This window comes from Colobus angolensis, unplaced genomic scaffold, assembly GCF_000951035.1.
Source record: "Colobus angolensis palliatus isolate OR3802 unplaced genomic scaffold, Cang.pa_1.0 Scaffold105, whole genome shotgun sequence".
Classification (NCBI taxonomy): Eukaryota; Metazoa; Chordata; class Mammalia; order Primates; family Cercopithecidae; genus Colobus; species Colobus angolensis.
Window position 1 is genome coordinate 5480916 of NW_012111475.1, and position 14920 is coordinate 5495835.

The 14920-nt window shown below is 52.2% G+C and overlaps 1 protein-coding gene across 2 annotated transcripts in view; it reads left to right on the forward strand.

Moving 5' to 3' along the window:
* Positions 1 to 105: 105 nt before the first annotated feature.
* MDGA1 (MAM domain containing glycosylphosphatidylinositol anchor 1) overlaps positions 106 to 14920 on the forward strand; it is a 63680-nt gene continuing 48865 nt past the window's right edge. For both annotated transcript variants that reach the window (XM_011944469.1, XM_011944477.1), the window contains exon 1: positions 106 to 305. In XM_011944469.1, the coding sequence (XP_011799859.1) occupies positions 239 to 305 (67 nt within the window). In that variant the 5' untranslated portion in view covers positions 106 to 238. The remainder of the gene's footprint in view (positions 306 to 14920) is intronic.

Here is a 14920-nt window from a genome sequence, read left to right on the forward strand (position 1 = left end):
TGGCACCCGGGGCTGGGCCAGCGCCCCCTGCGTCCCCACGCGGGCAGCGACCCCGCCGGAGGAGAAACCTGGGTCGCCGCCACCTCCGCCTCTTCAATCTCCTGGTCTTCGTCGCCACTCTCTCTGTCACCTCTCAGGGAAAGGGGGGACATAGGGGCGTCGCGGGGCCCCGGCGAATGCGCCCCCCGCCGCCTCTCGGGCTGCGCCGCCTCGCGGGGATGAAGCACCGGCCGTGAAGATGGAGGTGACCTGCCTTCTACTTCTGGCGCTGATCCCCTTCCACTGCCGGGGACAAGGAGTCTACGGTAAGAGCCCGCGTCCCGCTCCACCTTGGCTTAGCCCGGCGCGGAAACTTTGCAAGAGGCGCAAAGTGCGCGCTGCCGGGGTTTGTTGGAGACCTCGACTCGGACTCTGGAGTGGATGCCCGCGTCCCCGCCCTCTCCAGGGCGCGAGGAGACCGAGCTAGCGGCTTCGGAACACAGGGGCGGGTCGTAGGGTCTGGTGTGAAGCCGGGATGTCAGGGGGAGGTACCCACTTTCCCACACCCTACTAGAGGCTGGAATGATTAGGAACCCTTGAGAGCACCCGGTCGGCTCGGGAGACCCGGACAGACCCAGCCCAGGACTGGTGCAGCGACTTGCACCGAAAGCTCGTCCTGCCTCGGCCTCCGGAGTGGAAGCCAAGCGATGCATGAGCCGGAGTTGCCGCGCGGCTTGCGGGTGAGCCGGCTGTCAGCACCGCGGCCCGGCGGCGGGCTCGCCTTCCCCGCTGTTGCTGCGGCTTCGCTTCTTCTACTCACTGCTTGACAGCCTGATCAGGATGCCGACATTCCCTGGCTCCGGCGCCTACGACCCCGGCATCCCTTTTCGGACCTTCCCTGAACCAGTTCTTCCCGTCTCCGGTTCCTAGCTACAAACCCCAGCCCCACCTTCCTTCTTCCTGCGCGCACACACAGACACATTCAGCCACCATCCCCAGAAAACGCAAACACGGCACGCACCCACCGGGATACGTGTCCAAACTCTGCCTCCTGCCACGCAGCCTTGCTCCTGCGTCCGCACGTCTCGCTCTGGTTTCCAAGGGAGACTCTGGTTACCCCTTCCCCCTTCCATCCTGTGGGTTTTCCCAGGGAAGGCCCCCGGGGCAGGCATCATCCATTCAGTCACCTGTCTCAGCCTCCCGCAGTGCCTTAACCCCACAGCACTGAAAGTCATTCTCAGGGGCCCAGTGGCCGTTACTTTGCTTTCCCTTGACTGCAGGATGGCTTGTCCAGGTCCCTTTTTAGTGATGTGTGGCTGGGGCGGGCAGGATTCTCTCTCTCCTTTTCTGTTGGGTAGAGGGACTAATGATTCCTCTTTTAGATCCAGGGGAGTCTGACCTGTTCTTTGTGGGGTGGTATAGGCACTGACTACTGGCTGCCAGCCTCAGGTGCTGAGGCTAAAGCACCCTGGAGGGTGCCTGGCCATCTGCCTGTGCCTGGCAAGAGGAAGGGGTGTCCTGAAGGGTGTCTGGGAGGTGACATGCTCCTGGCCCTACCCAGCTAGCTGGCTTGGGCTTAATTCTCTGGTAAGACTAGCCCAGGCATCTGGCCAAACTCTGCTTCTTAATTAGTTTGTGTGTGTCTTACTGCATGGCCCCTCACAGATGCCAGCAAAGGCGGAAAAGAATGCAGCAGGGACTGGGAGAGGCTGGGTTTGGGGGAGGAGGCCACAGGGCAGGTCCTGGAGGACTTGGTCTCTCCAGGGCAGGTCCTGGAGGACTTGGTCTCTCCAGGGCAGATGAGGATGCCAGTGGACTGGGGTTTCTCTTTCTTCTTTCTCCCCAAGTCTTCTTTCTCCCCAAGTCAAGTTGCCTAAGAGAGGTGCTGCTGAGGTCTTTGCCTTCTCAACACAGCCCTGGGCTGGGGAGAGTGATGGAGAGCCCTGCCTGCATGCTGCTGTCCTCCACCCTAACCTCCTTCCCTGTGCCATTGCGTGCATTTGGCAAGACCCATTCCTGGTCATCCCTGTCTTCTATCCCCTCCAGCTTCTCTAACCTTCTCTAGGCTGCTTGGGGCTCATCTTCAGGAGGTTCCTCTGTTCCTAGTCTAGTAAACCCAGCAATGAGAGTGGGGTTTGGAGTCAGGGGCAGTAGACCCTCATTTCAGAGTACTCTAGGGCCAGGATTCAGCCATAGGCTTATCTATACCCTTTTCTCTCTGTGTTTTCTCCCCTCCCTCCTGTGCCTAGGTCCCAGTTGCTCTCACTCAGAGCCAATCAAAGTGGGCTGGGTGTGCTGGGCCCAAGGGCCGATCCCGGGCCCTTGGGTGACATGCCACTTTTCCTTTGAGAGCTTGGCTTCAGGCAGTGTTGAGGCCTCAGGGGAAGTGCTGGGTTTAAAAGTCTTTATTGAGGTGGATGAAGGTGGGAGAAGATTTAGGAGGAGGAGGAGGATGACAGGAGGTCGCTGAGTTCCTTGTGATGCTAGAATCTTTGGCCACATTCAGCAGAAGGGAGGATCTCTGTAGGACCAGGACTGGCTTAAGAAGTAGGTCAAAGATCTGGGACTAGTTCTTCTGGCCCCCTCCCCAGCAGTCTTTCTGTACCCACAAAGCAGAATAAACAGCATGAGAGTGAAGGCGGCACGTAGGGACCAGGGATGGCCACTCCAGCCCAGCATTGCATCCAGCACCTAGCATGGTCCCCGTCATAACAGCAGGAGCTCGGCAGGTATTTGTTGAATGAAGAAAGGGCCATAGTTGGGGGCAGGCTGGAAATTCTTTCTCCATGAGAAGTCTCTCTAGGACTTGGTTTCCAGCAGGGTAGTGGGGCATTGTTTAAGGGTCTCTGCTTAGGGCGAGTCACAGAGTCCCAGCCTGCAGCCCTAGAAGAGAGAAGAGGCTAGAAGCCTAGTATTGCCCTGGCACTGGGGAGGGAGGCAGCAGGTCTAATTCAAGAGCTGTAGGAGAAAAATGTGTATCCTGAGGAGGGATCCCCTGCCCCTGTCTCTCTGCCCCCAGGCCTCTGTGGATAAGGGAGGGGCTGAACAGAGTGGAGGAAGACGAGCAGGCAGTGGAGGGCAAACCTGACGGCATTCAGCCTAGACTGTGTATCTCTGCTGAGGCTGGTAGGAGGTAGGTGCCTAGAACCCTATGTCCTGCTTCCACTGAGGTCCACCACCTGCCCTAGGATCCATGGTCTGCAATAGGGTTGGGGAGGCGGCACTCTCAGTTTGGCCAGGTGGCTTTGTTCTTCTTTGGGGCACAGATGCTACAACAGCCAAGTGCTGGACCAGATGGTCCATTTGGAGCTGGTTCTCCCTCCCTCCCTCGCCTCCCAATCTCCTGGCCCAGTTTGTTGTCCTCTGGGGTGGATCCTGTAATCTGTTTTCTGGCAAGCCAGGGGGCTGGGCTGGCCCCAGTGGCCTAGTTCTGGGGCAAAGGCAGTAGCCAAGTGATGGAAGAGGAATATCTTGCATGCGGATAGCATCCGGGAACACCCCGCCTTCTGTCCTGGCTTTTCCTCCTCTCATAGCAGTTGGACCACAGGTTGGTGGGATTCCTCTCCCTTACAAAAACATAACAAACCCCTGAATTATTTAATATGCAGAAGTGGGAATTGACATTATCCTTAAGACAGGTTGTTTGCAACTTACTGGTGGAAGTCAAAATATTTCACCAAAGGTGTCATCAGAAACTACTATCCTATGCTAATTTTTGTAGGAACATGAAGACAGATGTTGAATAATTTGACAAGAGCAACATAGCTTACAGAATTATCACCAAATCCATTTTTTTCCCTCCTCTGGGGAGTACGAAGAAGGAACTTCAGGAAGTGAGTGTCCCAGTGTCATCTCCCGGGTGTTGATCTGGGTGTGGGTACTTGAGGTTTTTCACTGGAGTTCCTACCCCATGCCTTGAAGCTTTGGTTCCCTGGGGCTAACTGAGGCTTGGGGTTCTCTTGATGTCCTCAAGAAGCTCTGTGCTTCCGTTCTTTCTTTCTTCTCACTTACAGAAATTGCACAAGCGAGGGAGAGCACCTTGTGTCCACAAATCCAAGCTGCTTTGTTTGCTTTGCTGGCGTTACCTCCCCACCCCAAGTTGATTTTGGCCCCTTAGCCAGCCTGAGGGCTCCCCAGACCCTTGGTGTCAGGCTGGAGAGCCCCCGCTTTAGGGTCAAGATTCTCATGATGTCCCGTCCTACATTACAGGATGAAATCTGTGCTTCATGGTTGGGCGGGGACTCTAGGTCAGGGGAGGAGGTCGGTTAGAGGGGATTTTATTAGCAAGAAAGCATCCTTGAGGGGGTGGGCAGGGGATAGCTGAGAGCTGCTTGGCTAGGCTTGGCTGTCAGCTGCTGGGGCCAACGTGGCAAAGCCTCATTTAGAGCCTGGTATATTAGCTCTGCTTTGCTGGAACATGGAGGGACAGGCTTGGAGGGGAAGCGGGGTGGAATCTGTAGGCAGAATGGAGGGAGCTAATCACAGCCGCCAAGGCCCGGCAAATGAATGATGCAGGAAATCAATACCTGGGGGCGGGAGTGGAAATCCGGGCAGTGGTAGCAGCCCCAGCTTCTCCCAGCTGCCCAGGAGGCATGGAGGAGGGCCTGGGAGGAGTGAGACAGAGGCAGGAATGTGGAAGACACCCCCACCCCAAATGCCACTGTCCCCGTGTCCCTGCCACACCCCCGCCACCCCCCACTTTTATCTCATGGCTGGGCTCATGGAAGGTGAACTAGGAGATGACCCACCCAGTGAAGACAGAGGACCTAGGAGATGGAGTCTTGAGCTCTTACTCCTGAAGAGCACTGCCTCACCTCCCACCTCTGGACACCTGAGCCTCACATGGTCCCAGGTCCCCCGTGTGTGTGTAACTGCCTAGGGGCCCTGCCCTGTGCGGCTGCTGCTGCTGCCGTTCCAGATGTGGCCAGCAGGGGGAGGGCTTGGCCGCCACATTGCTTCTTGCTTTTCCTGGGCTCCCGTGGGCCTCACCCTATCTAAGGGATGAGTTATGCTCATTCCTCAACCTGGGGCTGAAAAGGGCTCCTCAGGGCCTTCTGGAATTCCAAGCCTCTCTCCAGCTCCCACGTACCCACCCCGGTGTCCCTAGCACCTGCCCGTGGCCAAAGCCAAACTTGCTATGATCTCAGATGAATCAGGTTTTCCCTAGGCCCCAGCTGGATGCTGGGGCTCAGTTTAGCCTAGTGGGCTCTTGCTCTGGTAAGGCTGTGGCAGGGGGAATAGGGGTGCTTGTGCCCATGCAGGAACGCCTCTGTATAAACCTGGCACATGGCCCCTCTTCTGCATCTTCTCCCCATGGTCAGAAGACCCTGCTTTGCAAGCATACATCTGCTGCTAGAAGGTACTATGTACCAAGGGGCTTCTCTGGCATTTAAATGCTGATACAGGAGGCAAGAGCAAGGCTTAGCTCAAAGGAATGAATATTTTTGTTTTTCAACAATGAAATCTCATTTTTCCTCAAGTCTATGAATAACACCATGAGTAACTGCTGTGAGTAACATAGTGCTCTTTGCAAAACAATCAAGGAATACATAAAAGTATAAAGAAAGAAAGGAAACCTCACTTGATAACCCATTATTCATTTGGTCATGGTTTTTTCAGGCATCCTTTTGTGTGAGGGAGAATGAACCTTTTAGGGAGGATTGTTGGTTAGAACAATAATCCCTTTTAAGTGTGTAAGTGCCACATGACTTACCAGGCATTTTCATGCCTCTGCAGCCTTTGCTTCCATGACATTCTGAGAGGTCAGCACAGGGGGTACTATTGTCTCCATTGAACAGATAGGAAAACTGAGGTTCCAAGAGTTTTAGTGACCTGCTCAACATTGCACAGCTGGTAAGAAGTAGCGCTAAGACTCAGTCCCACTGGATCTTCTGATTTGCAGGGAAGGAAAGCAGTATGGTGTTCCTTTCACTCATCATTCATTAAATGTTTACTGAGCCTCTAACTTGAGCAAGACCCAGTTCTGGGCATTGGCGGGGCTACTGAGATGAATAAGATGGAAGGTGAAGGGGAATCACATGTAAGATGGGGGAAGATTTTGATAAATGTCATGCAACAAGGGCAGATAAAAGGTTGTGAGAATTTGAAGGGTGAAGTAATTGCTTCCAAGGCCTTGTAGAAAAGGGAGCATTTGAACTGGCCTTGATAAATAGAAGTAAGGATTAAGAGGGGCATTCCTGGTAGAGGGCAGATTGTGGCAAACGCCTGGAAGCTAAGGAACCCAAGTGTGTGAGGAGTTCGTGAGCTGTTCAGTTGTGCTGGAGCATGAGCTGAAAGGGAATCGGGGCTGTTAGGGCTGGAACAGTAAAGGAATTTTTTTTTTTTTTTTTTTGAGATGGAGTCTCACTCTGACTCCCAGGCTGGAGTGCAGTGCCACGATCTCGGCTCACCGCAACCTCTGCTTCCCAGATTCAAGCAATTCTCCTGCCTCAGCCTCCTGAGTAGCTGGGACTACAGGCACACTCCACCACGCCCAGCTAATTTTTGTATTTTTAGTAGGGATGGGGTTTCACTGTGTTAGCCAGGATGGTCTCAATCTCCTGACCTCGTGATCTGCCCACCTTGGCCTCCCAAAGTGCTGGGGTTACAGGAGTGAGCCATTGCGCTGGGCCAGGAATAATTTTAAACATTGCTAACATTGACTGTCCAACCTGTGGTCATGAGTATGCTTTATCTTCAGTCTCATCACAACTCCTTGAGAAAGTCATTTATCAGTCCCTTGTCCAAGTGGCAGACCTGGACTTGAACCCAGAACTGCTCATTGCAAAGCTGTAAGGAGGATGTCAAACAGGGAGCTGGGTTGATGCAAGCCATATTATGGGCTAGGTAGCCACGCCGCTATGTGTGGGAAGAGGCCATGCTGGACAGACTGTCAGGCGGCTTTGCAGTTGTCCAGGGGAGTCATAGGGAGCTTTGTAGGCATGTGCAGTAGGTGTGTTCCAGGCAGAGGAATAGCTACTGCAAAGGCCCTGGAGTAGGAACCTGCCTGGCCTGTTGGAGCAACAGTGAGGAGTCCAGTGTGGCTGGAGCAGCATGAGCCAGAGGGAGGGGAGTAGAAGGTGGGGCCAGAGAGTTAGTAGGTCCAATTGTTTGGAGCCTTGAAGGCTATGAAAAGACTCTGGATTTTGTTCTGCATGAGATAGGGGACTATGGCAGGGTTTTGAGCAGAGAAGGGACATGAACTGACACCTTTTTAATAGAACCGTTCTAGCTGCCATGTGGAGAATAGATGGTAGGGGTTTGAGGATGAAGGAAGGGAACCAGTTAGAGGCTGTTGCAAAAGGCAAGACACAAGATTGTACCATCATTAAGCACTGAAAGTGTATTGGAAAGAGTTCAGGCAAGGAATAGGAGCTACAAACGGCTCTGAGATTTGGAGCTGGGAGACTTGGCACACAGTGATAACAGGTTGAACAAAAGCCACTGGAAGTCAGACAGGTTTGGGGAAATGAAGTAGTTAAGAGCCTCGACTTCTGCATAAGAAACCTGGGTCTGAATCCCAGTTCTGCCCCACACCAGCTGTAAAAGCCCAAGAAGTTACATCTGCTTTCTAAGCCGTGGCTTCCCCACTTGTCAGATGGAGATCATCGTACTCACTGCGTGGGTTTGTGATGAGACGGTGCCTAAGAAGCTCTGAGCACAGTGCCTGGCACATAGCAAGGCCTCAGTAAATAGTTTTAGTGACAATGTGAAGTTTTGAACTTCATGGGGTTCTGGTGCTGGAATGTCTGGGGCAGATATTGACAAATTGGGTGGACATGAGCACTGAGCTCAGGACAGAGATCAACTCAGGAGAGGTAGATTTGCACATCTGGATTTATGTCTGCAGAAGGATGTGGGTTGAAACCATGAGGTGGAATAAAATTGCCAGGGATTAGAGAGTAGAGAGAAGGGATTGGGCTGAGGCCAGAGCCCTGGGGAGCACCGGCGTTTAGGGGGCAGGAGGAGGCCTGAGAGGGGATGTGGACTGGAAAGTCTGTGGCAGAGTCTGTGAGAGGAGGAGGCGCAATGAGAAAGGGCCACCGGGAAACTGGGGAGCTCGGGGGCAGCTACAGCACAGAGTGGGGATCCTCAAACTTTCCCGTGCACAAGTCTCCCCTGGGATCTTGTGGAAATGCAGATTCTGATTCAGCGGGGCTGGGGCTGGGGCTGGGGCAGGGCTGAGATTCTGTGTGAATCTGGGTGGTGCCGATGCTGCTAGACTGGGGCTGGCGTTACGCATAATGAGGGCTTCAAGTAAGAAGACTGGACTCAGGTTGGAGGGCCAGGTGGGCAGCCTACTGCCTCTGAGGGTCCTTGCCCAGTGGCCTCGCCTCTCTGAGCCTCAGTTTCCCCATGTGAAGGCTGATTCAGGCACACTTACCTCTTGGGATTACAGAGAAGCCCAGGAGTGACAGCACGTTGTAAACTCGAAGGTGAACTCTGAGGACTCTGTTTCGCGAGCACAGAGGGGGTGGCAGGCAGATGGCAGGAGCTCCGGGTGTGGGTGGCATGTGGCAACAGGAGGTATAGGCTGCGCTTTTGAGAAATGTGGAAGGCCAGGGAGGCTGGAATAGCAGCTCCCCTTCCCCAAACCCAGCCTTTTGCCTGTGAAAGGCTGGAGCTGCAGGGGTGGGTGACCTTGGTGGCTGGGTGGTGGCTTGAGCAGGCTCAAGGGCACTGCTTGGCTGGCTTTGAAGATTCCACCCCGGGCTCTTCTTGGTTCTTTTCCAGTCTCAGAAACTCAGCCGAGATACGTTAATTATCTGGAGGACTGGAAGCTGTGTAGAGAAGTGGTTCTCAGCCCTGGCGCATGTCAGAACCACCTGGAGAGCTTTTTTCAACAACAGATGCCCGGCCCCACCCCAGGCCTCCTGAATCAGAAACCCTGCAGGTGGCATCGAGGCATCTGTGGTTGTAAGAGCTGTTTAGATGATTCTTGGGCACAGCTGGTATAGACGGTGTGTCTGAAAAAGCCAGGCCAAAACAGATGTCTTCTTCCCTTGGACTTTCTGAGGGCATTTCCTGGTTTTCCAGGTCACTGCCCAAGCCTAGTTTCAACCAAGTTCATCTGAACCTGGAGTCATAGGAAAAAAAAAATCTACTGATTATTTTCTAAACTGTGAGCAGGGAGACTTTCTAGTTTAATGGTGCTAACTGGAAGGTCCAGGCCAAGAGTCTGGGAGACTGGCCCCTCTTCTGGCTTCTAACCAAGGGACTTCCAGTCCCAAACCTAGAGAGATGAAGGAGTCTCCTTCAGAAACACGGTTTTCTTTGATTTTTAATAGGTAAATTATGGTACCTTTTTGAAATGTGGCCCTTTTGTTTATTCTCTTTCCTGTTTGGTTAAGAATAAAGTGAGGCCAGGTGCTGTGGCTCACACTTGTAATCCCAGCACATTGGGAGGCTGAGATGGGAGGATCACTTGAACCCAGGAGTTCCAGACCAGCCTGGGCAACATAGTGAGACTCTGTCTCTATTACAAAAAAAAAAAAAGAATGAAAATTTCAGAGCTGGAGAACAAAGTAGCAATTCACTGTAAAACCAGCAAAATTTATTTTATTTGAGACAGGGTCTCACTCTGTCTTGCAGGGTGGAGTACAGTGGTGTGGTCATAGCTCACTGCAGCCTCGATCTCCTGGGCTTGGGCAATCCTCCCACCTCAGCCTCATGAGAAACTGGGACTACAGGCATGCACCACCATGCCTGGCTAATTTTTTTTTTTAGTAGAGATGGAGGTCTCACTATGTTGCCCAGGCTGCAAAGGTTGGGAACCCTGCCTTTTAACATTTTGCCTCAAGGTCACCAAAAGGCTGATGGGGCTCAGCCATCATGACACATTCCAGGAAGGAAGACAGCGGGAACGTTTAAAAGGCAGGCCTGTCCGCTGAGTCTGCTGTCTTTAAGGAGCTTTCCCAGAAACACCCTACAGTGACTTCTGCTTACATCTTACTGGCCATTCTTAGCATCAAGGGAGGCTGAGAAATAGGGTTTTTTAGATGGGCACATTCCCATCTGAAAAAATATCTGTATTCTGTTAGAAAGAAAGGGAAGTGGGTTTTGTGTGAGTAATGAGCAGTCTTTGCCACAAACACCCATTTTAGGGGCAGTTGGTGTTTCTTGAATGAGAGGGGATTTAGATAAATGTGAATGACTGCTCTCCTCCTCACTCACCCCATTCTGCCAGCCTAGCTCAGGTAGGGGTGGGGGGCGGGGGGTCCTGGCTGCTCTGAAGATGCCCAGAAGAGACCTGAAAGAAGACAGAGACCCAGAGGAGGGAGGTGACTTGCTTGGGTCACTCAGACATTCAAGTGAGAGTCCCACCAGCTTCCCGTCTGCCAGCGAGCCAGACACTGTCTGTTCACACGTCCATGGGATTGTTGATTTCTACCGGTTGGTACCTCTCTACTAGCAGGTGTCTCCTTTCAGTCCCAACAGCAGAAGAGCTCTGTGGTTCCAGAAAAGCAGCCTCCTGATTTCTGGGAACAGAAACGGCTGGGCTGTGTGAGAGGCTCTGGTCCGGAGGTGATCTAACTCATCTTTCTGCCTCTCAGCAGGCCCACTGCTGTTTGCTCAGTGTCTCTGGTCCTTCATTTTGGGAAGCTCTTCCCATTGACCTTATTTCAACTTGCTGTAACAATTTATCAGAAAGAAAGATTCAGGAACCGAGACCTCTGAGTTGAACTTGAGTAACTCCTTGGCCCTGAGACTCTCCCCAAGTGATTCTTTTTTTTTTTTTTTTTTTAATTTTTTGAGACAGAGTCTTACTCTTTTGCCTAGGCTGGAGTACAGTGGCACCATCTCAGCTTACTGCAATCTCTGTCTCCTGGGTTCAAGTGCCTCAGCTTTTGAGTAGTTGGGATTACAGGCGTGTGCCACTACATCCAGTTAACTTTTTGTGTTTTTGTAGAGATGAGATTTTGCCATGTTGCCCAGGCTGGCCTTGAACTCCTGATCTCAAGCAATATGCCTGCCTCGGCCTCCCAAAGTGCTCAGATTACAGGTGTGAGCCACTGTGCCCGGCTGCCAAGTGATTCTTTAGAAACTCGTGATGAAGGCATTTCCCCCATCTCTGAGAGGGATACTGGGTGGATAGAGATGGGGAAATGAATTGAATTTCAGTGGCCTCATCTACTTGGGTTTGATTCCAGTGTTCCAGTAAAATGCAGAGGTCCTTGAGGAGGCCAGGTTACCTTCTGGCAAGATACATAAAGCCACAAGGCAAGCTGAAGTTCTGTGCCGTGGCAAGACCTGAATTCACTTTTCTTTCTGGAATGAGACCACAGGGTAGACACAGAGAAGGCCATGAGGAAGGGCACAAGGGTATGGCAAGGAGTCAGCTGCCAGCCAGTGGCCTTCAATGACCCAAAAACAGATCTTCCAGATTGATTGCAGGAAGAAACTGAGACCACAGAAGGCAAGTGGCTTGTCAAGGGCACACAGCAATTAGGTGCCAAGGCTGAAGTTAAAAGCCATGTCAAAGGACTTTCTACAGCTGGATCTTTCTCATTCTCTTGTGTCACCTCCCAGGCTTAGGAGAATCCAGGACATGTCTGCATGGCATTTATAAGCTCATTGTGTGCCCACATCTCTATAATCCTTCCCCCTCCCCTGTGAACCTCATTCTTCCCCCTCCCCTGTGAACCTCTTATTCTCAGACCTCATTGCATCCAGACTACAGAAGCTGGGGCTCATTCTGGGTGTAGTACTCTAGTTAGATGTTAGAGGCCCTTATTGGAAATGTCGGGGCACCCCCCCCACCCTTGTGGGTGGGAAGGTGAGCCTACTTGGTAGTGTGAACTGGAGGTTGCTGCCAGTCTCCGCCGGGTCCAACATCTTGTCACACTGCCTACAAGTTCCACTTTAGAGTTATTAACAAGTTAGCTGGCAGAAGCACTGCCACTGTTTCCAGAAGGTTACTTTGGGAATACCCGGCAGCCCTAAGCCTTCTCCCCATGGCACAGGTTGGTGGATCAGATGAGTTGGATCTTGAGCCATGAGATTCAGGCAAGGCGGTTTCCAGGGGAGTGATGGGTGGAGGAAGAGAATGATGGTGGGGTATTTGATATGTGTGTAGAAGGGTCGTTAGGCAATATGTGGACTCTGTGTTGTGGCCATGTGAGAAATTTCATAGTGGACACCATGGACAGTCAAAACACACTTGGACTCATAGTCTTAGTTTGGGTTCCCCCAGAAGTAGACTCTGAGATAAGGAGCTGAATGCTGTAATTATGTGGGAGGTAAGTCCAGGAAACTCTGGTAGAGGAATGGGGAAGCGAGACAGGGAAGCAAAGGAAGCCAATGAAAGATGCCTTATCAAGTCAGTTACATCGTTGTCCCATGGGGGAACTCTGGTACACTGTGAAACACACACTTCAGTTATCCCACCATGGGGTGAGGGAACTGGGGCATGTATACACCCAACCTGTGTCTGTCATTGGATGAGGCTGCTTCTGGGGGTGTTAATTCCCAGTACTCCTAAACCACTGCACACACAGGCAGCGCAAGCTCTAGTGGCTAGAGATGGCCCTCAGGCAGAGAGGTGCCCGCAGGCATTGGCAATTGGGAGTTGGCTGGTGGTGCACTGAAGTGTTTAGGAAAGGGGGTGCAGGTGGGGCAGCAACAGTCTGTATTACATCTTGCCTAAGCCATGATCTTGCTTTTTCAGAGCCAGCCTGCTGTGTGGAGCTCTTTGTTTTTAGATCTCATGTTCTGGGCTGCATGTACAAGCTTCCATTCCAGGCTGAAAACTCTTCCCCTGCAGCCACCAGACCTGCGCACTGCTCATTTGCTTCCTCGGATTTTGTAGTCAGAATCCAAGTGTGTTGATTTCTCCAAGACTCTCCTGATATAATTCAGGCTCTCCCTGAAGGATGCCTTATACCTGCGGAGGACGGGGTTGAGCATCACTAAGGACACACCCAGAATCTACAGGGTCCTTTGGGCATTGCCATGAGAGGCACCATGTTCTCCATCCCACTGAATTTAAAACCAACATAGAGGTGGGGACAGTCTAGCCTAGAAGACCACTCCTTCTCCCTGTAGACAGGATTCTGGGTGAAACAATTGTTAGGGGTCAGAGAGTAGTAAGGTCGACTGCATTCTGTCTACTTCCCTGCCCAGAAGCCAAGCCATGGGCTGTGACCAGAGTGGCCTGCACCCCTGAATATACCTGAGCCTCATGAGTCTGGCTCAGAGCAGCACTTCCACCCTGTTGTATATTTATCTCTTCTCTAATAACTGGGACCTGAGATTAATTAATTCAATATTTATTGAACCCCCTCCCCCAATGTGCCAGACTCTGTTCTAGGTGCTGAGGATACAACAGAGAGCAAGAAAGAGATGATCTAGAATCACACACTCATAGAGTGACAGAGCCAGGGTGAATCTTAGGGAAAATCTAATCGTTTGTCAGGAGAGAAATCTGAAGCCCAGAGAAAGCAAGAGAAGTTCTCAGGCCACACAGCAGAGAGGGGGCTCAGCCTGGAATCATGGAAGGTCAGAGGTAATGGGCTTAGAGGTTGCCTGTTTCTTCCTGCTCAGTTTTTGTTGTTGTTTTTGTTTGTTTTTTGAGGCGGAGTCTCTCTCTGTCGCCCAGGCGGAAGTGCAAGGGCATGATCTTGGCTCACTGCAATGTCCGCCTCTTGGGTTCAAGGGATTCTCCCTCCTCAACCTCCCAAGTAGCCGGGATTACAGGCACCCGCCACCACACCCAGCTAATTCTGTATTTCTAGTAGAGACAGGGTTTCACCATGTTGGCCAGGCTGGTCTCGGACTCCTGACCTCAGGTGATCCACCCACCTCGGCCTCCCAAAGTGCTGGGATTACACACGTGAGCCACTGTGCCCAGCCTACGTGCTCAGTTTTTAGAGGCAGAAACCAATGGTCAGAGGTGAAGGGTCTCACCAAGCTGATGGCCCTGCTGTATCTGCCAGTGAATACTCTCTTCTCTTCCACATCCATCTCCCAAGCCAGATCTAGATTCTCATTTCCTGAGGGGTGTGTATGTGTGATGTGGGCAAGGGCAGTAGGCAGGGGACATGAGTACTTTCTTTTGATCAAGCCATGCACCTCCTTTACTGTGCCTGCTGGCAAAGTGGCCTCAAGTGATACTAGGAAGAACTTGCTACTGAGGGATGCCCTGATATGCTCAAAGCACTGACACCCTTGTCTGGTTCACTCCCTCCTTTCTGGGGACTTCAGGGAGCAGGGGCTGCAAAGTCTGGCTGGGGTGAGGGTGGGCTTCATCCCCACATTGTCCCCTCCCCGTCTTCTGTTGGAGATCAGTGCGTATGTGTATCTGTGTATGGGGGCCACTGGTATGAGATAAACTTCTCTCGCTGGGTATGTCAACAGAAGCTGTAATATATTCCTCCGATTCTCTCTGCCTCATGCGAGTGCACATTATTTGTATTTTTTGTGCATGTAATATACAATGGCATGTGTGTGCTGTAGGTGTGTATATGTGTGACGATGTTGCACAAAAGAACATGTATGTGCAGGGAACTATGTATATGTGTGGTAGGGGGGCCTGCAGACCTCTTTGGGGGCTTCTCTGGGTCCACTTTTATCTCACTGCCCTCCAGATGGCCTTTGCCTTGGTTGCAAGGCAGGGGCTGGGCACGGGCATCCAGCATCCTGGGTCATCGGTCAGGGACTTATGTCCAGCCTGGGTATGACCCCACCACCCTTCCCAGGAGACCTGAAGTGGGGGGCAGGGGCGGGCCGAAGCTGGCCTGGAGCTCCTGGCTAATTTTCCTGGCCTCGATCGATCCAGCAGCTTCTCCTGAGTCTATTAGCAGTCCGCAAGTGAAAATATCCCCCATCGCGAGCCCTGACCTGAGACAGGGAGGAATCCATAGCAATTTGTTCAAACAGAGGAAAGCATTTCCCTCTGATTTGTATTCCAATTTATTCCAGGCAGGAAGGGGGTCAGGGTAAG